This window comes from Monopterus albus, unplaced genomic scaffold, assembly GCF_001952655.1.
Source record: "Monopterus albus unplaced genomic scaffold, M_albus_1.0 scaffold12.1, whole genome shotgun sequence".
Lineage (NCBI taxonomy): Eukaryota > Metazoa > Chordata > Actinopteri > Synbranchiformes > Synbranchidae > Monopterus > Monopterus albus.
Window position 1 is genome coordinate 5,496,346 of NW_018127892.1, and position 25,373 is coordinate 5,521,718.

The 25,373-nt window shown below is 40.7% G+C and overlaps 1 protein-coding gene across 3 annotated transcripts in view; it reads left to right on the forward strand.

The window, feature by feature from the left end:
- The window catches only part of LOC109954783 (tetratricopeptide repeat protein 28), a 172,239-nt gene that overhangs the window by 3,025 nt on the left and 143,841 nt on the right, over positions 1 to 25,373 (forward strand). For all 3 annotated transcript variants that reach the window (XM_020590335.1, XM_020590336.1, XM_020590337.1), the window contains exon 2: positions 26 to 325. In XM_020590335.1, coding sequence (XP_020445991.1) covers positions 26 to 325 — 300 coding nt within the window. The remainder of the gene's footprint in view (positions 1 to 25; positions 326 to 25,373) is intronic.

A 25,373-nucleotide genomic window follows, 5' to 3' on the forward strand; every position in this document is an offset into this window, starting at 1 on the left:
CATTCTTCTTCTTCTGTTTGTCCAGCTTTCAATCTTCGGTTCTCGGACAGCGGGCAGACCCATGCGGTGTGTTTCTGGAGCTGACGGGGCCGGGTATGGCCTCAGCAAAGCAGAGTTCATGGAGAAAGTGCAGCAAAGCAACGAGGCGTGCCAGCACGGTGACTTTCAGGCGGCCGTTTGTTTGTACAGCGAAGCCTTGCAAGCTGACCCACAGAACTGCATCCTGTATAGTAACCGTTCGGCGGCGCTTCTCAAACTGGGACAGCACCAGGCGGCTCTGGGTGATGCTGAAAAGGCTTGTGAGCTTAATCCCAAGTGGCCTAAGGTAAGTGTGTCTCAACTGAAAAAACTATGACTATCTTCTACTCTAACTGTAGATTTTATGTTGCAATGCAAGGGAAGGGAAGAGTCACACTGCATGTAATAGCAGTTTGCCTTTTAAAGTAGAAATATTTGACTTTTCCCAAGCACACCAATAGACTGTCATTGCCACAAGCTGCAAATCTCAAAGCTAAATCTAATTTGGGAGCTTTAATATCCATATTGCAATTTTATTATCAAGACTCAGCTGCATAAAGTGAAATGGAACAAGCTGTTTTTAAAATGTGTGAAATTTCAAGTGTTAAACGTATTGCTGACAAAAGTGACATTTTGCTAGTAGTGTACGTTATATAGTAAGTAATACTATAGTATGCAATAAGGTAGTACTGCAGTTATGTGTTTGTGCTGTAAATGATTTTGCCCTGTTGTTTTTTTTTCACAAATATCAGATGATTGTTTAAGTGAGTGTTTAAGCTTCCTTTTACATTTTCACTCCTCAGTTACAATCTTGTGGCTCCTGTTCAATACAGAGTTTTCTTGGGTCTTGTCTTTGATCGTGTCCAGGCCGTGTGGACTAACCTGCGATAGATTTCACATTACTCAGCTGCAGAGCAGCAGAGATCACTAGAGGACCAATTCCTCTCAGTGATAGAACTGCATTGATTTCATGATTTAGCATGGAGAGATGCCTTTGTCTTTATAGAGAGAGACTGATGATAATGTGGTAGAGTGGTATTGATGATAATATGTCGCTACCAATGATGCATCAGTGGTCATTGTGTCTTTGATCTGAGGGAGTTTATATTCACACACTCAAGTAGCTTTTGTCCTGTGTAAAAACTTGCTGTTGTGCTGACAGCTGAGACTGTCACTTTTTATTAAATAGATAATGTTGTGCGCTTGCTGTATTGTCCCACATTATATGGACTTTTCAGTTGTAAAATGACCTATGGGAAATGTAGGCCTAGTCCTTAAAACACCTCTTGTTTTCTCCACTTCTTACTATTTGTGCTGTTGTGAATATACAGTACAGTTGCTGTCCAGATGTCACTCTATATGTTTTTAGTACAATATGTTTTTGTTGTGATTTGTTATTTCCAGTTCTATAACAGTGATTTCCCCTCCCTGTTGTCTCCCTGTAGCATCTGAGTGCAGCATAGAGAATATCCGGTTTATTTGGGAAAGATTTCATAACCCTCTGAGGCCAGAGAGGCCAAACTATAATTGCAAATCACCGCTAAAATCATTCTCTTTTCTTCTCTCTGTATGCTATCCAAGTACTATGAAGTTTTTGTGGTGTGACTGGGGGATGGTTGGCTTAATCTAGGCAGTGAATCACCGATTTGTCTTGGATTTACTGCCTGACAGCTTTGACTCTCATGCTGAAGTTTATATTAACAGACTTGATGTCTGACCCTTGTGTTTTATTTGGTAAGATGACACAAAGGGATTAATATGTCTGCAGTACTGACAGCTACATGTATACTGAACAGAGGGTTACATGCTCCTGTTTTAAAATTAAATGTCCACAGCCACCACTAGGGGTCAGTCTTGTCAAACAGGACTTTTCCATCGTTTTGTCTGTGCAGACAAAAAGGTATCAAGCACTTTAATTTCCAAGATATCTATCTATCTATCTATCTATCTATCTATCTATCTATCTATCTATCTATCTATCTATCTATCTATCTTCACAATACACATATAATATAATATTATAAATGGTTAATTGTTTTTAAAATTATAAAATACAAATAGCCTATGCGGTGTTCACCGGTGTTTCTGGTGCTCTATCTATATTTACACACACACACACACACACACACACACACACACACACACACACACACACACACATTCAGTGGTTTCAAGGAAAACTTAATGGTCATCATTATTGTAGAAATATGCTCAAACATGTATATCAGCACAGCCTCAATGGAGAATTTTATGGGAGTTGGGTTTTATACTCGACGAATGTTGGAGACCAAGGTCACAGCCTCGTATGTTAGGAAAAAAAAATCACATTTATTTCACTCAAAACTCTGCTTTTCTAATAAGAATTTGATCATTTTTAAATTTGCATATCTACTTTGCATTGTGAACGGTGTGTTGTGAATGAATAGTGACTGCCATTCTTGTATTCAGTTAGTGCTACCTTGAAGGATTGATTAGTAATCATAGTCTTGACACTTATGGCATTGGCCTTGGGGAAAGAAAGGTTTGGTGTTGTACAGTCCATCTGCTACGCCTGGATGTTTGATGAAGGAACAGGGATTAAATCACAGGAGTGTGCTGGCATTCAGATCCTGTATGAGTCCATAATATCATCAATCATACCTCCCTGTGACTGCACTTCTGGGTTGGCCCGTCAGACAGTGACAGGCATGGTTTTGCTGCCCCAAGCACCAGCGAGCAGCCCACCCTCCTGAAGCCCACAGCCAGCCTGTGAAGGAACCCTCTGTCTAATCTGTCAGCTTTCCCTGCTGTAAGTGCCAGAAAACACATTCTGAAAGAAGAAAGAAAATGTGTGGTTTAATGACCCAAGACAGCTTTAGGCCCTTTGTACCTCACCCTCTTACTGAATATAAAAGGCCTAAATGAGAACAAAATAGGGTGTCATTTCATAGACAAGGGGTGCACACGTGTGTGTTTGTTCAGTTTTTGTCCTCGTGCGCCAGTGTGGAGGGGAAACGGGTAGAAAGTGTGTGCTCTATAATCAAGCTTCTTTTCCTGTGCGTGATTTATTTTCAAGAACAAAGGGAATGATACTGTAGCCATCTCTTACACTTGAGCACTTTAAAGGTACATTAACTAACTAACATATCCCCCCCATCCATGACGCTCTGCTGCCTACAGCCCTTCTGTTCTTATTCCAGCTTCTTTACCCTGTGTCGTCAAAGTACGGTGTGTAAATTAGCCCCGCCTGCCATTTAGTGAAGGCTATAAGAAGAGTTTGTTTTTGAACAGTGAGTACTCATTTCAAACAGCCATGGAGGTAGTCTGCTAAAAGTTTGAAACAGTGGCTGCCGTGTTGCATTGCACAGAGAGAGCAGGACAAAGAGCAAAGACCAGTGTTAACAATGGTTTGGCTTTTTGAGCTGAAAGCATTAAAAGCAGCCATGGACTCAAATTTGAGTCAGATTCTTCCTTCTGGATGTGTTAGCTTATAAAACTAATGTATTAAGCTGATGTAAAGTTCGCAACCTAGCATGGTCATGATTTTACCTTTGTGTTGAATTAATATGATTTTTATTTTTGGAGTATTTTGAACATTAGCATTAACCAGGGCATTCAGCTAGCTTGTCTGATTTACGTGTTAGCCAGCTAACACTAGCTTCGGACTAGACGATGCATTTTGTACAGTGTGTTGCAACCAGGCATCCATAGTTTACCTCATCTCTAGGAAACAGGACTTAGAAGCGGCTTATGGTGTCAGTTTGTTTCAGTCGCACTAGAATTAGAGTAGCTTTAGCACTTTTTATAGACACAGATGTGTCTTTTACATAAGATAGAAAACATTCCAGTGTTTATGTCCAGGGAGTATTTAGTTGTATACAAGTGACTGAGAGGACAATACGCTTCCTAGATGGGTTCCCTGTCTATTCTGTTCCTCCATCTGGTCCTTCCCTCTCAACACGGCTGTTCCAGTGACATGTTAAACAAACAGCCCTTTCTGCCATCACTCCCATTCTCCTGCCTGAGCACTGACAGGAGAGTTCCCAGGGAACCAAAAGACAATTGGCACTGCAGTGTCAGGGGAAACATCTCTTCCATTTGCATATCTTCTGATTATAGGGTATGATGGTGCCTATCAAGGGTATTCTGTCTCCTCAAGTGTTAATTTCCAAAGCTACTGCTGACATATACTCATAATGATAGTTAAACCAATCAAGCTTTATTTCTCAGAAGAGACTGTAATACATTTTTTCAGTGCATGTCATATGCACTGAAAAAAATGTATTACAGCTTGCATACATTTTTTCACCAATATCACTATGTCCATTTACGTCCCACTGGAGGGTCAGAGACAATGAATGCTTGCATAGGAAAAGGTCATGGTGTGTGAAGTGCTGAAGGAGGACTTTAATTACAGCAGCAGCATATCCACCAATTGTGTAAGAAGTGGATGCGGACACCCATGAGGCATAATGCTTCTTTCTCCTGCAGTGCTGGGTGATGACACTGGCTTTCACTGTTAGTGTACATGGAACAGAAAGAAAAGAATTGTGAGATTTGAAGACTCAGTGCTTTTCCATTCTCAGTAGTGCTCTGCTTTTCATGTGGATGAAAATCACTGGGGTGTAATGCTCCCCTGTTAGTGTGGCAGTGCGTTGGACCAGCTTTCATCTGATCTCAATGTGTGTAAAGAATAAAGAACCTGGCTTTTGATCTCTTGTGAGAGTGGTTATAGCTCTTGTACCTTTTTTTGCTTTCATTTGCATCATCTGAACTGTTTATCTCATAACATCTTGGTGCCCTGTCCTGTTATTTTGATTCATACTGACTGATGCACCGAAAACTTCACAGTGAAGCTACAGTAAGTTGGCTAAAATATGTGTGCTTTTCTGTTTGTTTAGAACAAGTATTAGGTGGCCTTTGAATGCAGTATGCTAGCACTGAATTTCACATTGTTTAGTATTGTTGTAGTATACTTGTTTTCCCTGATATTGTCTTGCAGTGCCAAGCTGTGAACCCTCCTACAGAGTAGCTTTTTAGCCATGCTTGCGACATGGCTTTGTGGATGTCGTAGTCTGCCTGGCCTTCCACCACTTTGGTCCACACTGAAGCAATGACTGGTGTTCTTCCATCAGCAATGGTCAGCCCTACCGAACTGAGGCTGCTCCTGAGCCAACGCAAGTACATTTCCACTGCACCGTAAAACACATTGTTTGACTTCCACTTCCTGATCATGTGGAGGCAGCCCCGGGCAATGAGACTTATAACTTGCACTGTTGGTGTGGCGTTATTAGCTTGCAACATGGAACCCTTGGTGCTAGTGTGCGATACCGCAAAATTTGGTATCGATCGATACCAAGTAAATAAATATTGGCGATACCGATACTTTTTTACTGAGAAAAGCTTATAAAGAAAAGTTTATAAAACCTTTATCATCAACCACAGAGAAAGGCTGTAGGTCCTTCACAATCATCTCTGCAAGGCTCCTTGTGATAGCCAAGGCTCTTGGGGAATCACCTAGGTGGAATAACTAAATAATTAACTCTATAACCCATCTGTGTGTAGCCTAAATATAGGAATGCTAATGTTCCTTTTAACACAAAAGAGTTATTATATTCAGCCATATTCATAGTTCATGTCTGAGGTAAATCTTTATATGGGTATATATTTTTCAGTTCCAGTAAAATAATTCATTTAGATTTATTTCAGCTGGCTCAATATATTCTGACTGTCTGAATAGTCTATATTTAATCAGCCTGCCTAAATTACAACTCTGATGACCAATTCCACTTTGAAAAATAACTAAGTAATGCTTGGGGTGACTAAATCTTATTTTCACTTCTATAAATTATCTACCTTGGTATTGTTGACCATTTTGAAAGGCCAGTGACATCTGCCTCGGTGCCGGGGGCCCGGTCTGGGGATTTCCCTCCTCCTCTCTCCGTTTACTTTGCAGCTTGGAGTTCTCTTTCTGGTGTGTTTTAATATGTCTCTATAAATTTGTAGTGTTGCCACAATAGCGGATTTGCTGTCCACAGACATCGCAGTTTGCGGTGTTTTTGCAGCTGTAAAAAACCTCCAAACAGCGCTCCTCTTTTTCTCTGCCATCATGCAGCCAGCTGAACGTCATTGAGTTGACTGCACGACAACAACTCTCAGCAGGAGATGGGGAAGGGCAAAGTGAGCTTGAGCCAAGTGAGAGGAGCGTAGTGATGTGCAATTGAAGTGATGAACCGGTATTGGACCATTTCAGGTATGCTGAAAAAAACATAGAAGTTTAGGGCAGATGAGAAACTATATTTTTTTGCGTTACTAAGCATCTCGCACTACGAAGCAGTATTGAGTGGTATAGTCATGTGATTCAGACTTGATCGGTCACCTCTTTTTCCACACCAAAGCAAGCTTTGTGGTTCAAGGAAAATGCTACTTCGAGTTTCTGAGCACCCGTGTCAGATGGCCATCACTAGAGGAGTGGTGTTTGCACTACTATGGTGTAACAGGGGTTGTGTACTCAGTGTAGAAAAGAGAAACCGATACGCAAGTATCGATCCCATCACGCAAGTATCGATCGATACCGATACCAAGGTTGGTATTGATACTATCGATACTTTAGATCGATCCGCCCACCACTACTTGGTGCTAGGCTTCTAGGCATTATTTTAACCCCTCATCAGAAAACCAAATTAGAAACTCTATTTTCAAATCTGGCTGCAGTGAAATTACAGATAAAAAGTGGATGCTGAATCTGTGAGGTCGTTCCCTTGGTGCAATATTTCAGCCAGTCATGTGTTTCTGTGAACTGGCTCTGTTGAAGGAAGCCCAACTCGGCCCTGGGCGGGAGCAGGGCCGGCTGAGCCAAAGTCAGCATAATTACCCTGTGCTGCTTGGAACAGATGGACATGGAGGCTAACCCGTGTCCACCTGGCTCTGCTCTATTAAAGTGGGCTGACCTGTGCTGATGGAAAACACACATATGAGATGGATGGTAGGACAGACATCCATGGTCTCCAGAGGATGAATCCCATGCCTTTTCCTCTAGCACCACTGTGAAGTTGATACTTGGCAATTTTGAGTCAAAACAACCACTGAAATGTATTGTCATGAAAGTTGGTACTGATATTCATGGCCGCTTTAGGATAAATTGTAACAGCCATGGTGATCCCTGACTTTTCATCTACCACAATAATCAGTGCAACATTGTTATGTTATCTAATAGTGCAGGTCGTCAGCCCCAGCAGTACTTTGTTTTTGTTATGACATTTTACCAGCTAAACATCACAATGTTTGCATTATCGTTGTGAGCTTGCTGTTCTGACATTTAGTTTGACAGTCCTTGGAGCCTCACAGAGCCTCTAGCATGGCTGTAGACATGTTAGAGCAAAACATTCAAACAACAAAAATATCTTTCATTTTCTGTCTTGCCTGTTCTGTCATGTGCACTTTGACACTGACAGTAATTCACTCTGGAAATTAAAACAACCGACTGTTTAGAGCCAATATATTTCCAATTAATTGAACAAATAGAATATAAGTTAAATAAACAAAAAATGCCGAATTCTGAACTCTTTGAATTGTGGGGCCACACTATTAGTGAATTTGTACAGTATAATATCTTTTGATGCATATTTATGATCTGGTTTGATTTGAAACAGCTGATTGCAGCTGACATTCACCTGACATAATTATGAATACTGTGCAGAGGAAGTTGCTCACTAGGTGGCATTCTCAAATCAGATGTAATACAATAGCCTTTTTATGCTTGCAAATTAATGGGTTAAAATGAAGAATGGTTCATAGAAGCTCATCTAAACTGCACATCTTTCACAGGTTGAGTTGTGATGTACAGTAGGAGAGGCATTCCATACATGCTAAACCAAACAAATATATGAATGGTAACCTGCCTGACCATTATGTTGATGTTAAAGGAATATACTGACTTGCCCAAAGTAAGCTCAAATCTTTGTTGTAGTTCTTGTTCTGTAAAAATACAACTGTGCACGCTCGGTGGTTTAAAGCAATGTGATTTGATTAAATTGTATCAAAAGCACTTTGGTGCATAAAGTGGAAAAATTCAGCTAAGACAAGATGCTTCTTGGCCACAAAGTTATTTCATGCTTTCACTTATGTGTAATCTCAGTGTTTGTTGATCTTGACTGTGTTTTCTGTTAAAGGTCTTTTACAGAGGCACAATTATTATGACAGTATGCATTCCCTGCTGTCTCTCTTCATGAAGATGTGTCCTTTGGGTTAAAATGAGTTCTCCCTGCCAGTCTCCCCTGCCCCACTGCTCTGCTGCTGTTTTCCACCCTAGCTCCAGCGCCCACCATGGAGAGAGCGGAGTCATGAACCACTAATAAGAGGGTTCTGTTTTGCTTTTACCCAGCCGAGGCTTGAACTAATGAACAAATCAAATGAATGGCATGTAATTATAGGCCAGAGAGAGCGGGACGGACAGAGGGCCGGCGCTAGCGGGTGCAAACCTGAAATTATTTGTCTGGAAAATCTGTGAAATGAGCGGGAGCAGTTATATTCTGACTTTTTCCTTTAGAGGGCTGTTGTGGCTTAGCAGTGCTGCACATACACACACAGGCCACGATGGAGGGAAAGTGACCACACGCATACACAAGTCTGCTGTTTTGATTTCAGCGGCACTTACTTGGCAGCTATGTCATTTTTTTTTTTACTCAGAGGAACTAATCCTGCACTGCAGTTGTCTGCTTGGGGAGCAGTCCTGCTGTCTCTTACTTGGTATCCTTAACATACTTCAGCTTCATTTGCTTCATTCATTCTACTCAATTCTTTCTTGAATTACCCTGTTAGATTAGTGATTGTCTCATGTTATAGTATTCAGTAATATGCAGCAAATGCATTTGAGTCACTGCATTTTTATGAATCTGATGGATGCAGTTATCATTCAAAATCAAACCTCCCTTTTTTCAATCTAATAACTCACTCAAGCTTGAATGCATCGACATCCAACATGCACTGCTAGAATTATCTCTATTTTCTACAATGCCTCTGTTGAACTGCCTGAGAGTAATCAGCTCAGGCACAACACACAAATGATGCCAGTAATATGGCTTATTTTCAGTCAGCTAACTCAGTACTGTCGATGTGTTCTGTTTTCTTTTTTTTTTTACAATTTGGAACAGCGGACTCCAAATTCTGCTTACACGCGCTGCTGTGTTGGTGGCCAAGAGGTTTTCCTCTCTGCCACCCAGGCGCCCCACCAAATTGTAGCGTTTAGTAAAATTTAATCTGCTTTCAAGAAACACCAGAATCACACACATTAAAAAAAAAAAGAATATTAGCCAATCTTTTCTTTTTTACACTAGCCATAAGCTTTTTACACTGTATATCTTTTGTGCTTTGCTTGATCCTACAGAGATCATTACTGGTAGTTTTTCAGGTCCGATGATGTCATGGGCTTTGATGTGCGTGACGACCTCCTTCTGACCTCACAGCTGTCTGTCCCTGGTCTGGGGGAATAGATGAGTCAGGGCAGGGAGCTGATGTCACCCTGTATATAATCTGTTATGCCTTTCAGCACCCTATCAATATCTACTGGCCAGCTCACACAGATAGGTGGTTTTAGCTTCTCCTCAAAAAAATACTGGATCCCAATTCAGTGTGTCCACACTTGCCTTTTTTTTTTTCAGGTTAATATGATTACGAATGAAGTTTTAGTGTGCGTTAGTTTTGTAAATGTTTTTGTTTGGTAGGCTATTTTGCAGATAAGCTATTCAGAAAATTAATGCAGCTGTTGCTTTGTCCCAAAAGAAATAAAACGTGTCAAAACACCTCAAATAAGAAACTTTCAATCATGTTAAGGAACGCTTGTGCCCCCAGAATGCTTTTTCCCCCCGGATACATCAATTGATTACCAGCTTAATAGCTTTTTGCTTGCTATTATGTCGCAAGAAATGTCAAAAGGCCCTGAGAAAGCAAGCTCATTGCTATGCTTGTGGCACAACAGCCTGCTGCTGATAGTGGATCAGCTTTAGAAACCTAAGGAAATGAGGAAAACAACTGCACCCTGCTCCTAGCACACAACCCCTTGGGTTTTACAGATGCTTTTTTCCTTCCAGGGGTTCATCTCGCTGTCAGCCTCATATTATGCTGGCCCCTCCCGTTGGGAACTTTGGAAAGGCTCGGGCCCCAAGACCTGCATGTCTCTAGATTTAGCACAGCCTGGTTCTGCTGCGGGGAGGAAGGGCTCCCATTGGGGAAATGGAAAGCCCCCCCCCCCCCCCTTTTTTTTTTTTCTGTTGTGATCTTCCTCTCAATTCCATCATCCTCACCTCTAAAATTTTTGGTGACTGGTACACTCAGTTTTCTTTTGCGTCAGTGCCATCTCTGGTGTCAGACACTTACCAATACTGTATATAACAGATTAGAAAACAGAGAATTAATTCTGCTGATAAATAATAACACAAATGTGTTACTATATTTTCCATCTCTTCAAGGAGTTGCAAGATTTGGTCTGTGCTTACGCCTTCGTGGAAAGTGTCCTTCTCGCGGTCTGTTTCATACAGCACCTATTCATGATGTAACCTCCTTCCCTGAATGAGTTATATGCCCTGCTTCCTCCCAGAGAAATAAATTGGGGGCAATAAAGGGGTCACTAATTTTGTTTCCAGGTGCCTCACAGCATTAGATAAAGTATAGCAGCAGTTTGGGAAAATCAGCACCAAATCACTTAAAATGAATAAAAGGTGGTTCTCGTGGGTTTCGGTGTGTGATGAACCCTTTTTGGCGAATGACGTCTCTGTTCTTCTCCAGCCCTTAGTGTTTCATTTCAGTTTTTGTTGTTATAAGATTTACTATCATCCAGTTAGCTTTGTGTGTTATCTCTGTATCTAGTGTTGTTATCTTTGATAAACCCGCCATTACAGTATTGTACTAGGGGTTTATACAGTAGCTTTTATAGAGTTTTTAAGTGGCCTGAGATAAGACAATAAAAGGCAATGTGTGTATCCTTTAAGGGATGGTCCACCCAAATTATATCTAGTCACTATCACACACTCAATCACTCTCCCCTATAGGCCTGAAATATGGTTGTAAAAAGTTTGTAGTTTTTTCATTCAAGGACAAGAGCAGCTGGTCAAATTCGGCAGATTCCAAAGGTGACATGAAATGTGTATCAAAACCTCTACACAAACTGCTCAGATCACTTCTAATCACTTTCATTGTTATCCTCGGTAAGTTCCAGGCATTTATAGTTGGGTAGTAACGATGGCCCCTCTCAAAGGCCTGACGCTCTGTTACACCAGTGTAGCATGTCAATGCACATTAATAAAATACATTAGTTTAATAATAGGTCACTTAAAATCAGTCAGAGTTGTTCTGAAGAAGTCGTGCAATGTAGCAGCAGAAACCAAAATCCTATTTGTCAGTGCTGCTCATGTGGAACAAGAACATGAAAGTTGGTGCTGCATGGTCACACTTTTCTGTAATTACTGACTTAACTGGCATGTCGCATATGATTAATGATAGATGATTGCTAATAAATAATGGATGTTTGAAAGTCAGTCTGAAATAACGAACGGGATATGAACAATATTATGTTAACTTGGTTTTGTGATAATCGGCTTTTGTCCTGAGACAGTAAGCAGGACCATTTAATATTCAAATGCAACCCAGTGAAAGATGGCTGTTCTTTTCCTGTCTCGGTGTGTAATGGCCTCCAGCCTAATACATTCTTCTAAAGTGCTCCTTCTAGATCTCAGGCTTCGTTTTTATGCAGCTAAATTACTCACTTGTGTCAGGTTATTACAATTAGACGTTTGAGTGCCTGCACTGTCGTGTCTTACCTAGATACTTTCCTCTAATTCGCTTTCTCCATAATGAGTTTTACAGGGAAACGCAGCAGCAACAACAGCAGCCGCAGCAACAGCAAAATGGAAATGCCTGTGAAGATGTATTAGCTAAAAGACCACGGAATGCAGGTTGTGTGTTTGTGTGCAAAGCTGACAAATGACTTTTGTGATCTTGGACATAATCTTACTATTTGACCGAAGGATGTGCTGCCCCAGTCACACACGCGTGTTCTCAAACAGAATTCAAGTGCTGATTTAATGAGCTAGACACTCAGTGACCAGATGATCTTTAACATAATATCTCCTAGATGAAACCAGTGTATGATGGTTTTAGTGCCCTCCAAACCACTTCCTGCACTGGACTGTACATTTGTACAGGTATGCATGACCTACCTACCCACTGACCCATGCAGTTACACTCTCAGTCTGCCATGTCAGTACTGTTCCAAAGGGAATCAGTCAGACTAGGAAATCTTACAGTAGTTTCTTAGCAGATAGTAAAAGCCTTTGCATCTTACAAAGAGAAGTATCCTGCCTGTACATCTCCCTCGTACAAGAGCGCAGCGCACTGCCTGCTGGGAATTGGCCGCTCTGCTCTCGTATTATGTTGTGATGTTCCCCCCCCATACTTAAGCCTCACTTTATGTCTACCACATTCACATACCATGAGGCTTCTCCCACATACAGCAAATGTTGTTGCATGTGTATTCTGCTCCTCTCATTGTACCTTTAAGATCGCTCCCATTGAGAGGTTTACCAACTCGATGGCGCTGCTCAAGCCCGGCCCTTAACCCACAATCACGTTTTTTTCAGTCTGTTAAATAATTATTTGAGTTCATTCACATGCAAAGGAAATGTGGAATTGGAGTTGCTGTTGTATGCACCTGTTTATGTGGTGATACAAATGCAAATTGGAAATATTGCTTCTACTGCATGGGCAGGTTTTTTTTTTTGAATCGAGTGTAAACCTTTTCATCAGTACAAGACAAACTTTCTGTCAGAAAGACACCAAAAAGGAGGGCTCCGTAGATGAACCGATGCAAGTGATGTCGAGATAATTAGATACATTTTGTCAATAATAGATAATTATAGCTCTGAGCTCAATTGTTTCAGTAAAAACACATTTTCTTATGTAGCCCTGCCAGCTAACAAAGCACATTCAGCACATCTATATGCTTGATTAGCAGGATGTAGTGGTAGTGGAATGTTATATTGGACTGCATAATACTGAGTGACAGCAGCTCTTTAACCATAATGACAGTGTCCAATCCTCATCACTAATGATTGCCCAGTTGCCCTGGGCAACCACATTTGGACCGCTGTCAGCCACTCCATTTGGTTTGATTTCCTCCGTTGGCAGCCACTTTTTTTTGGGAAAATGAGAGCAAAATTCAGTCAAACACCAAAAGGAAAAAGATGTTAAACAAACAAACAAACCAACAAAAAAACCTAATGGCATCTAAAAAATGAGCACACACATCACTTCAACAGGTGCACAATATATCAAGATATGCAAAATAAATGAAAAAAAAAACATAAGAAAATGAGACTGAAGAGAAAACGTTTCCATCCACTGCCTCCTTAAATATAAAAATAAACAAACAAAACAAAACATATCCTTTCCATTTACTGCAAATCCAGATCATTTTGGCTTTACTGGAGGTGCAATTACCTTGCAAATGATTGCTAAATTGGTGTGCAGAGGTTTGTCTATGACTTCATGTTATTTTGCTTAATTAGAAAGTGTGAAATAGTAATTCTGAGAAAAATTTGTTTTACGTGCCCAAAATTGAGACTTGCTGTTAGAGTTATACTGGTGATTCATTTGTTTCTCTTGCGTAATCCGATACTCAGATATGACATATTAGTCATGGCTGAAAAAAATGAAATGCTAAATTTAACTCTCAAGAGAATCAGCACTGAATGGTCTGCACACATCTGAGTGTTTCCCCACTGGACCGCTGGAGCAGGTGGTGAGTCAACAGGCAGCAGTGCCCTGATAATCAGCAAAAGCCATTTTATGCTGATACTATTTTACTTACAAATCCATTATGTCATTACTACAGAGGTTGAAGCAATTATCCAGAGGAGGTGGGAGCAGCATAATGATGCTGATGTAAACATCAATTATGTCCACCCACTTCCAGACAGGTGGCATCCTGCAGGCACAGCAGATCATTAGAGCACCATTAAAGCAATACTCCACCCAAAATCTATTGAGCATCAGACACTAGAAATGCCTATAAATGTATAAATGTCTTGAAGTGTTTCTTCCATTTTAATCCTCACACACAAGCTTGTGAGCAGGTGTGTCCACCTTCTTCTTCCTCTTCTCTTATAGCTCACTCATTGGCTTGGCATAATGAACCCCATCTCCTGTTTGCTTTACGAGAAGGGAAGCAATTATCCGCTAACTGCTGCACTGAGACTGTCGATCAAAACACTATTTTCTGTTTACAAAGTTGTCTGTTAAAGCTATAATGTTTTGTGATTCATATAGATTTTGGTCATTTAAAACTTGTTACAACTTAATTTGAAAGACTGCAAGAAAAAAGGTGTCAAATTAAAGCTTGGAGAATTGTTGCATCTGTAATTAGAGTTTTGTGCACGGCAGCATTTCTGTTTATTATTGATTAGTGCTACCTAATTAGCGCTTGGCACCTATAACTATGTTGGCTAAATGATGTACAAAGAATATAAAAAAAAAAAAAACATGATTTGTTTGTTGAAGATTGTGTAGCCACCTAGCATCTCCATACAGGTGTGATTTTGGTAGTACGCTGTCACCAGTATGTGTTGTTTTGTTGGTAGGCTCATTCAGATGCTTTGACCGACTGTGGTTGGTTAGTTAGGTTGTGCTTAAGTAGAAAATAGGAACAGCCAGTGACATCTTTGCCTAGCCTGTCGGGTTACTGGGAGGAACCCAGTGCAATGCAGTTATTTTTACTCAGAGATAGAACGGGTAAAACAGTCTAATCAATCACTTTAATTGTGACCGTGCAGCAGTGTGAATTTTACCCACTGCCCTTCCTGTCCAATGTTCCCAGGAAACATTGTTCTGCAACACTGTTCTCCATTTGTCATTTGATACAAATACCTCAGGTGATGTGAAAACAAGGAACAATTTTACTGTTGTTGTTTTTTTTTTTTGTTTTTAATCAGTTTTTTTTTTTTTTTTTGCATTTTCTTCCATGTATGCAGCAGTGACATTCTCCTTCTTGTGTATAACACAGTGCAGAGGTCGTTTGAGGCTGAAGGAGCCATGTGAAATGTTCTTGTCTGGTCTACCTAAGAGCAGGTGTGAAATGGCCCGTATGAAAATATGCCAGAACTTTCACAGTGCACACAGGCCTTGGGAAATTCAGATTTTACAATGAGCTTAACAGGAAACTGGTCAGGAAGTTTGTCAACAAAGCTCGGAAATTGCCTCTGCCACAGTTGGAGCTGCAATAATTAAAACACATTAATTAAGGACATTTATACTTTTCACTTGTTATGCTCAGATGAATGTAAACATTGACTATAATGGTTCAAGTATCAGCATGTGACTTGACACCGAAAAGCCGAGTGTTTGCTTCATGTCTTACAGTGTTGTGCCTGCAGCTCCCCGCTGATACAGCATTGTTTATAGGAATAATGTTGCTTGAAAGCACTGGTCAGTTTTAAAGGCGGACATGTTTTGTAAAACACATATGTTTTTGGACTAGTTAGCCTTTATCAGTTGCACAGTGTAGATAAACTGGAAAGTAGGCTGAGAGAGACCGAAGGGGAAAACCTGCAACAAAGGGCCATAGCTGGACCTGCACCCTGTGCACACCGATCTGCATTCAGACGAGTGCCTGCCAAAACCACTCAGCTATCTGAGGTGCTCAACACTAATGTTGTTTACTTGCAAAGTTGATTTTCAGTAACCACACTAGAATGTAAAACTCTATCTCATATTTTCATTTTTTATGTCCCAGCCCTTCCAAAGTTTGTTTACAATACACAAACATTGACTATAAATGTATTAGGGTTCAGAATGGCTCTAATTACTTTGACAGTTTTCATTGACTCATAAATAGAAAAAATTACACATTTCTCCTAAGCATTGTTTATTTGTGATGCAGTCTCCTTTTGAATTCATCTGCATCCTTCCTGTAATTGCATATTTGCATCCGAAGTACCGCCACAGCTCTCATTTCCCCAAGTAACACTTATGCACAACACATTCATTCGTGCCACATGGGATTTCACCATGACAGAGCTTGTGGTTATCACTACTAACACAGAGTTTTTATTTCAGAACAAAGAGGGCAACACAGTTCTGGGGTAGCAGCACTATATAATGCTCTGTAATATCATGCCTCCATGTGCTGTGGTTAATATTACACATAAACACTTGGGTGTACATGCGTAATGTGCATTTTATCCAAAGTTATTTTTCTGCCTTTACGTGTGTGTGTCTTTGTGCACAACTGGCTGTCGGCTGTCTGGCCCCTGAAAAACAAAAAGAGCTCTGTCAGTCCTACACACAGTGGATATGATACCAAAGCATAGTAATTAAAGCAGATAGTTATCTGTCTGTGCAGAGCACTCAGGGGAATTGAAGGCACTTTTGTCTGACACATTTGATTAATAAATAGGCATGTTTGGTCATCTGGCTGCAGAGGTCAACACAACCTCACAGCTCCACCGTATGCAGCAGAGAACTACAGTATTGCCTCCACACACTGTGCTTCACTGTTTTTGATATTTCAGTGTTTTCTCACAACATTAATTGTATGTTAAATGCTACTGCCAATGAAATGGCTGAAATGTTCTGGTGTCGGTATAGCGTTAATATTTAATATGGCTTTAATATATAAGCCTTATTAATATGTAACACTTTAGCTTTTTTTTGGGGGCAAATTGACTGCCTTGCAGCAGTGCTACTGATAATTTACTAGAGGTTATGTTCCTAGACTCTTCCCTTTCATTTCTCTGGCATGCGCCCTACAAAAAACTCTGGAGCTGACAAAGTGTTAATATAGTGGAAGAAATCGCCTTAACTCTTCTTTGTTCCATATGAAAATAAAACTGCTTCAGCTGTTGCTGAGACCCTGTTAACGCCCACACATAGATGTGTGATCTGAATTTATTTTTTTTGTTTGGAAATGTCACTCACTCTCCTTTAGGCACATTTAATTAAATAGCATTTTCAGACCTGTTTGTCAGGCTGAAGTATTTTTCCGATAGTCTTTGTGATTGAAAACTGATGTGAAATAATTGAATATAACAGCTTCGTCGCAACTAAATATAACTAGTTTACTGGCAATAACCGATTGTGCTGCTCTCATTCTGATCATTGTTGCTCTTTTCTCTTGATGAATTGTAACTCTTTGTTTGATCTCTCTACCGTTTCTCATCTTTGTCTCAGCTGCTCTGTTACGGTCAATACCATGGACCATTTGGTGCCATTTCACAGTGATGGTTCCATTATAACAGGCAAAATGTAATCCATCTGTGTGTGCTCATGTGTATGCCTGTCTCTGTTTGTCTGGGAATGTTGATCAAAGCGTGTGCTGAAATGGAAGAAACAGACTGAGCTTCAAGTGGAATACAATAAATGCACAAGTGTATTTGTGTTTAGGGATGGCAATTTCAGTTTGTTTGCCAGTGGGTCCACTACCTTGGTTCAGACTGAAATATCTCGGCAGCTCCTGTGTTAAATATTTGGCCAATTTTGTACAAATAATCATGGTCACCAGAGGATAAACATTAAAAGATAAGGCCAGGCATTTTCTATATTAATAGTATTCTCAGCGATCCCCATACAGAGACTAAAACTGACAATGATTTGCCTCTACTTACAGTCAGTGTTTGCCAGTGTGTCAGTCTTGGATTAGCTTCTTTGTCTGTGCCATAGACCTGCATTGTTGTTCAGAAAAGATTAAAAACACATCAGTGAAACTCACCGCTGCACTGGGTGACATGCTTCTTCATTAGCAAACACCAGACCCCCTAGTGTGAGTAGCTGAAGCACATGCACAGTTGACTCTACTAACTTCAGGAAATTATGGCTGCTTTCACTGACAACCTACAGTAGTTTGGTCTGGGGTTTCGTAATGAAAAAGCATGTCACCCAGTGCAGCGCTGTGTTTCCCTGATTTGTTTTTAATTGTTTTTGAACAACAGCAAAGATCTTTCATACAGACAAACAAGCTGATCCAGGATTGACAGCTAACAAAAGTATTAGTACTTAAACAAAACCACACTGAAGAATATATATAATTATCTCATTTTTGTTTATGTGTATTTATATTAAATATATATTCTGATGTGTTTTTCAGTTAAAATCTTCTGATTGTCATTGTCACTGAGTTTTTTCAATGTCAGTGGTGCCAGGGTAGTTGGAGCATCTACTGGCTGGATGATTGACTATTTATGTTTCTTTGTTCATCTTGATGTGCCATGATATGGGTGGACAACATCTGATACAGCTGTTTCAGCCGCCGCTCTCAACAGGAGGAAGGGAGGATAGGTTTCATTCTCTTATATAAGGTAGGTTTTATTGGATGTGGCAGACTAATAAAGAGTCTCACTTCAGAGTTGAGGTGAAGGGTCAGAGCTAGTGATAAAGGTATAGATGAAGAGGGATTGGATTTGTGTGTGTGTGTGTGTGTGTGAGCGTTTTGGAACATGCCTCATATTTTACAAATTCTCAGGGGACACAGGGGAGAACTGGACTGGGGATTACAGTGTCTCCACGCCATGTTCCTGTCACTCACAGTGAGACACCGCCTGAGTCCGAGAAGGATGTGGGATGTGCAAGAAGGCCAGGGGGTGATGATGAGAGAGACGCCGCTGAGACATCACTGAAAAACATCATTTTTAAGATGACACATTATTAGAAAGAAAGATGGAAGTAACCATCAAACTGTATAGAGAGACATCACTTTAATGACAAATGTCATTATAGTTCATGCATGTTTGTTGTTCTGTAGTTTTGTGCTAATGATATGCACTGTGTCATTTATTAATAACATCTAATTTAACTAAAAACATGACACTGTTTTAATAAAAAATATTTGACTGTGACAGCTGTTAACAGACAGCTTGCAGGAAGACATGCTATCCAGGTAACATAGCACTTGTTTTAGAGCCGTGCTTTTGTAATGAAGTTTACTGTGTGTTCATGCCATGCAGATTTCAAGTTGTCATTGCTTTCGTTAGATCCATTCAGCCCAGTGGCACAGAATAACATTATTCTGGGAAAACAGCTGGAGGAGCAGTTGACCACTTTTGGTTGTTTTACTAATAAACAGGTAAATGAATCCTGGTGTAGCAGTAATGGACAGTAAGCCACATTTTCTTTGTGCTTTTATGAACTTGCTTCTATATGTGCTTATATATGCAATATATTGTACCTTTTATGTTATTATTTGATGGAACTCAGCAACCCATGGCTTCTTGGCTTCACAACTGTGTGACACACGTTTAATGCCGTAGATTATACGCCTCACTCCACAGTGGAGGTGGCGATACATGTTCCATATCTGTTTCCTGTGGCATGTGTGCTGTTGTTGTCGGGTCTACGGTGGTATAGTGGGTTGCACTAATTAGGACCTCTCACTGGCTTTTGTGGCATTTTCCTTCTGGCAGTTCTCTTGGAGGCCCTTTTATTAAAAAAAAAAAACAACAACAAAAAACATGTTTACATGGTCATGCATTATTCACAACACAGGTGTCATTCCGACGCTTGGCGACACAAGATGGCTGCCTCCACCACAGAACCAGCGCCCACTCAAGGCAGGCCAGTGGCATGTAATAGTGTACATGAAGGTAACTGTGTGAACAGGTGGATTGTGAGCTTTCTCATATTTTTCTGCTGTATTGCCTAATTTGTGTCCTGTCTAGATTAAATTATCTTCTGTTCACTAAAATGAGAGTACATGATTTACCATAATTATCATGATTAGCTGTTTCAGCAGATTTCTACACTATTAATCAGTACATCTAAAGGTAGGAGCAGGACAGGGACCTGGCTGTGTTTCATCGCTGCAGTTGCCTTTTTAGAGAACTCCTACAGAGAGCTGTGCTCATCAGTGACATGGCTGACCACCCAGTTCATTTTCTTCATAATTGCTTCTTTTTGCAACAGCTGAAAATAAAACCAAGTGCCATAATATTGAGTCTTTCTTTAGGCTTTTTCATATGTTACGTTTTGTCTCCTACAGCCTTCTATCTGTGGGTCTCCCCATCTGATTATGCAGACTATCCTGGTCCCATTATTCCACTAGTGAGTTCTCACGGGGCATGTTTTCCTCTAATAAACAGCTCTCTGTATTTGTCTAATTTCTCTCCATTAATGCGGTCGCGTCTGGTGCAGAGCCACTGGGTCTGGAGGATTAGAAGACTCTAATTTGCCCAGAGAAATGTGCTGTATGAGGTTAGACGAAGAGACAAGGGTGTCATCATTAATGTTTCATAACTGAATCATGCTTCCCACTCTAGTTTGCTTGTAGGGGGATATGGGTTATATGTGTGTGCATGTTTACATGTGCTTAATTCTGTGACACTAAAAGCCAGTGAAAGATAAATGGAAGTGTTTGTGCAATTTAAGATCTTGATTGTTTCTGATACTTTTCAAAGGGATAAAGTCACCTCTGCCCTGAGTGACACTGAATCAATGTTTGTGGACTATCCATCACCTTGCATAGTCAGTGGGAGTCACTTCGGAGCAGTTACCTGTTAACACAGCAAATGGATGTACATATTTGCATAAGGCAGAGTAAAGAGGAGGCCGGAGCAGGATAGAAGACAAGCTGGGCAGGGCCTTTCTCATTACACAAATGAGACCATTCATCACAGCTTTGTCTGGCTGTTTTGCACCTTCTCATGAACAATTAATGTGCTGCAGACATTTTAATGCTTCTTTGCTTTTCCTTTATCTTACCTTCTCCCTTGTCTTTGTCTCACTTTTGGGGAATGTCACTGCAGCACTAACCCCTGCTGATTCTAACTTTAGGTTCATTTATTAATTTTGTCTTTGCAGGCTGAGGCTGGTATTGTTTATCTTTAACAGCCAAGGGGGGACTAAGCTTATAAAGCCTTTTGATTTTCCCTCTGTGCCTTACCTGTTTTAATGTTAACTAGGTTCTGTGTCTTGCCAGTGAGGTGCTCCAGGCATTTTCTGATACTTCACACAATTATAGCCAGCTCTGTGTTATGCTTCAAACATTCAAACACAGGAATAAATTCTGCATTTTGCTGAGCAAGATTCACAATAAAGATAATGTATTCCACAGATATCAACATTTTTGATGTTCCACAGGGTTTTTTTTAAGACCATAGAAACCATCACACATTGCTATAGTTTTTGGTAGAATCCTGTTTTACTTAGTCCACATTTTTGTGTGATCAGTATAGTTTGTTGGATAAATACCTAAGCAATGTGGTTTAAGTGCCTTGTTTCCTCAGAGGCTATAGAGACTGAGGCCCACCTGGGGACAGATGCCGATGTACAGCAGACATGAGTCGTCAGCGTAAATCAGCTGCCACTTCCCATTAACAAAATGAATCCATTAGAACATTTCATCTTTTTGTTTAGGAAGACCACTTAATGTTGTCCATTGGTTTTCACACCAGTGAACTATTTGTCTCAGCTTCTTCAAATATTTAAGCGCAGACATGAGTTATGTCTGGGTGCACGCTAGCCGAGTTTTGTTCTCTGCCTCGGCTAACGGCATCATAAAGAGAGAAGTATGAATAATGAATGATAACAATGATAGACTGGTTTTGCTCTGGACTCTTCATCTCTCAGTGATTAAATTTGCATGCATGGTGTAACGTGACTATTGTGATATATCAAGAAAAGCTGTAATGATTTTAAGCTGTTTATCAAGATTTTGAATAGAGCTACTGTATGTATAAAACTGTGCAACTTTAAGTAGAGCTGGATATTGAATCTTTAGATTTGTAGTCTTCTCTACATGTTTTCTGATGTGAATAGCTGTTTTGCTCATTTTAGACTGTTGGCAAAGTTCTTGTTTGTTTCTTGAGTTGAGACATTTAAAACTTTTAGGAACACATATTCCTCAAAGTAAGACATTAAAAAAAATCATTTTAGTGTACTGATACTGGCACTACCTGGAAACTTTAATCATAAAAGATGGCTAGTCATGATGCTACTGTTTGAGCAGCTTAATACTGAATGCACAGACAGATGACAAATCAGACAGTGACCATACTAATACTAGTCCGAAATCCATCCATCCATCAAAAAGAACCGGCTGAGATATAAACATACAGTAATTCTTTTGATATTAAAGGTAGCCCATCTTTCACGCCTCACAGCTCTGCGAATTTTTTTATATGTGAAAGCTCAGACCTATGTTTTGTTGTTTGATCTGTTGGGACCAATGGATGTGTCTGTAATCCATGGTGAAACTCGATGATCTGGTTTCACTTAACTAATGAGATGCAAAGAATGCCTCGTGAATCAGCTTGTGGCTTCAAAACATTAATCTCAGTTGAATATATGGTATAAATCATGCAGTTGGATGATTTTTTGTTGTGGATTTTCTCTACACTACACGAAGCAGCAGCAGCTACTGTTGTTTTCTACTCAGGGTGGCAGGACCGCCCTCCACAGTCTCTGAGGCAAAGCGATAAAACATGCATTCAGAGACCTTGGGAGTTCACACACATCTGTGCCTTTTCTTTTGCACACACTGTTAAACACACTGTTTGTAGATAGAGATCTCGGGATGAAACATTAACAAACAACTGACACTAAGAGCTAGAACTCACTGTTTGAATTTCAACATAAGGAGCATTAAAGCATCGAGCTATATTAATAATAAGACTTTCTGCCATCTGGCCTGAAATACCACAGTAGATATCAAGAGATTCATTTTAGTTGTTGTTGTTTCTACCATGATAAAACCCCAGTATGTTGTTGTAAGAAAGCAATTGCTTTAAATGTCAGGGTGCATCTTGCACCTCCCCCTGCTCTGCTTTATTGGACATTGTCACTGGGATTGTGTGCAGTGAATCTTCCTAGGAGACTCAGTCGAGCTTGGAGATCCTTGCAGAGGGCTGGTGTGTAAGGGACTGGGGGAGGGAGGGAGGGAGGGAGACATGGCGGTAACATCAATAATTCACAACGGTATTGCTAGGGAAACAGGATGTGAAGGTGTAGGGGAGTCAGACCAATAACACATCTCTCCAAGCACCATGCAAATGAACCAGACCTTGTATTTTCATAGCATTTCACAATGATATAAATGTAATGAGTCCATAAAAATACTTAATGATTGCATTGATTTCTACAAAGCAGTTTTTTTCAGTTTGCGTCCCCCCACCAGCAAAGAGTTTAATTTGCTGGAGTGTTGAGGCTTCGGGTTTTATAAACTCTGTAGTTGAGAGAGAGGAAGTGAAAGGTATAAGGGGCCCAAAAGAGCATGGGGCTATTTCCCAGGCCTGCTTATTAAATTTCCAATCATAGCCTGCGGTGCAATGGCATTACCACCATAAAACACCTCTTTGCTGTGTAGCCATCTGGGCAAAAATTGCTTTTGCTTGGTGGAAACTTGAGTGTTTCCCTAACATTGATTTCTGTCGAGATGCGAGAGAGGCGAATTAGAGTTTAGGCTATCATTAAAACAGAAACACAGAGGAATACCTCTAGCTGCTCGCGCTAGCTGCAGCTTTTGTAGCCTCTACTGCAGGTGCTGATTGGGCTTTATGAAGCATTCCCTCTTGTGTTTTTGCCTGCTCATTTTCACTGCATGGAGCCGGTCCCTGTTATTGATATAGGCTTAATCCATTATCACGCTGATTGCCAGTGTGATTTCTGTCACACCCCTCCCCAGGCTTGGGTCAATTACAAAGCTAGCAATAAGAAGAGAATCAGATTTGGATTTGGATCTGTGGTGTGATGATGAAAGCGAGAGTTATTTCTTATTTCATAGTCTAATGTAACTCTACCTTTATCATGCAGCTCATTGTACAAAACACTTTTTCATCTTATCCACACTCCCCAGTGACACTACCCCCCTCTCCCTTGCCCCTCCACAATTTTCTCATTACCATACATTCACATTGATCTGGCAACAATGCAACTCCCTGCTGTGTTTTAATGCCAGGGGCTGCGTTGGTTATGGGGGTGAGGGGTTACAGGGGGAGTGTTGTGGGCGTGTACGACTTTGGGGCGAGTCCGTGTGAGGGGCTTCTCTTGCATTTACAGCCCATGAGCTTCTGTCGTATTTTGGTTAGCCATTGTCCCCTTTATGTGATTGGTCAATGCAGCACCTTTGCCGGATGATGTCACCATCTGGTGTGGCAAAAGCTGAACGAGATCCAACTTTTTCACCACACAGGGTTGCGTTGTTTTGCCGGAGCCCCCTGCTGTACTGGTGCCGGCTGTGGTGAACACAATCCAATAGGAGAAGGCTGCGTGTTTTTCACACTTTTGAAACTCAGTCTGCATGTCATTAGTGATTAGAGCAGAGTTTCCATTTCCAGATTATGAACTACTGTTGGAAGCTGAGAGTCCATTACAGATGTTGCTTCTACTAGTTGTTCCCAGTCATAATGAAGCTCCTCACAGTGGAACGGTAGTTGTGTGGCTCAGGAGATAGAGCAGGTCGTCTCCTAACTTGAGGGTTGGCGGTTCGATTTCTGGCTTCTCCAGTCCACGTGTTGAAATGTCCTTGAACAAGACATTGAACCCCTAGTTGCTCCTGGTGATATCACAGATGGGTCAATGTTTGTGTGTGTGAGTGGAAAATAGTGTAAAGTGCATTTTAATGCTTAGGAAAGCACTATATAAGACCGTTTACATTAGGACATGTACTGTGAATACAACCTCTCCCATTTCTTCACAGTCATTAACTTCATGAGTGTTTAAATCAGTGTTAAGTTATTTTGGTAACCATTTATAGATGTAACCACTGAACATACCTTCTCTTAGCAAAATCACATCTGATTAATTTCCTCTGTTCTTATACACTGTTCTTATCTGTTTATTTAGACGGCAGACAGAATAATGTCTACAGCTGACACCAAGGTATGTAGTGCACCACAGGTTAAGGGAGCTGGGGATCAGATTAGAGTTGTGCTGTGTGACAGAAGCCCCATTCAATTACAGAGAGTTAAAGTATTGCCAGTCCGTCCTGGCTCTCCTCCAAGCCCATTGCAAAAGCATTATGCATTTCATTAATGACCATACAATCCATTCTTCCATTTTCAAATCACTTTTCCTGGATAGGGTCGATGAGGCATTGGGGCAGCAGACCAGACATTCTTTTCTGTGAGCAACTTCCTCCATTTCTTCTTGGGGGACACCCAAAAATGAGTGTGTACTAGCTCCATCTTGGGGTCTCTTCCCAGTCAGCCATGGTGGAGCCCCAGGCAGCCAGTAGGCAGTCAATAGTAAGGGGCAGCGGCTAGTTCGATGGTTCTCCAGAATCTTTAAGCTCCTTAATTCCATTGTGTTTAGTTAGACAAATGACTCTGTAGAAATCTCTCCTCGAATTTTTTTTTTTTTTTTTTGTGATCTCACTCTTTCAGTCATTGCAGTCACACCAAAGC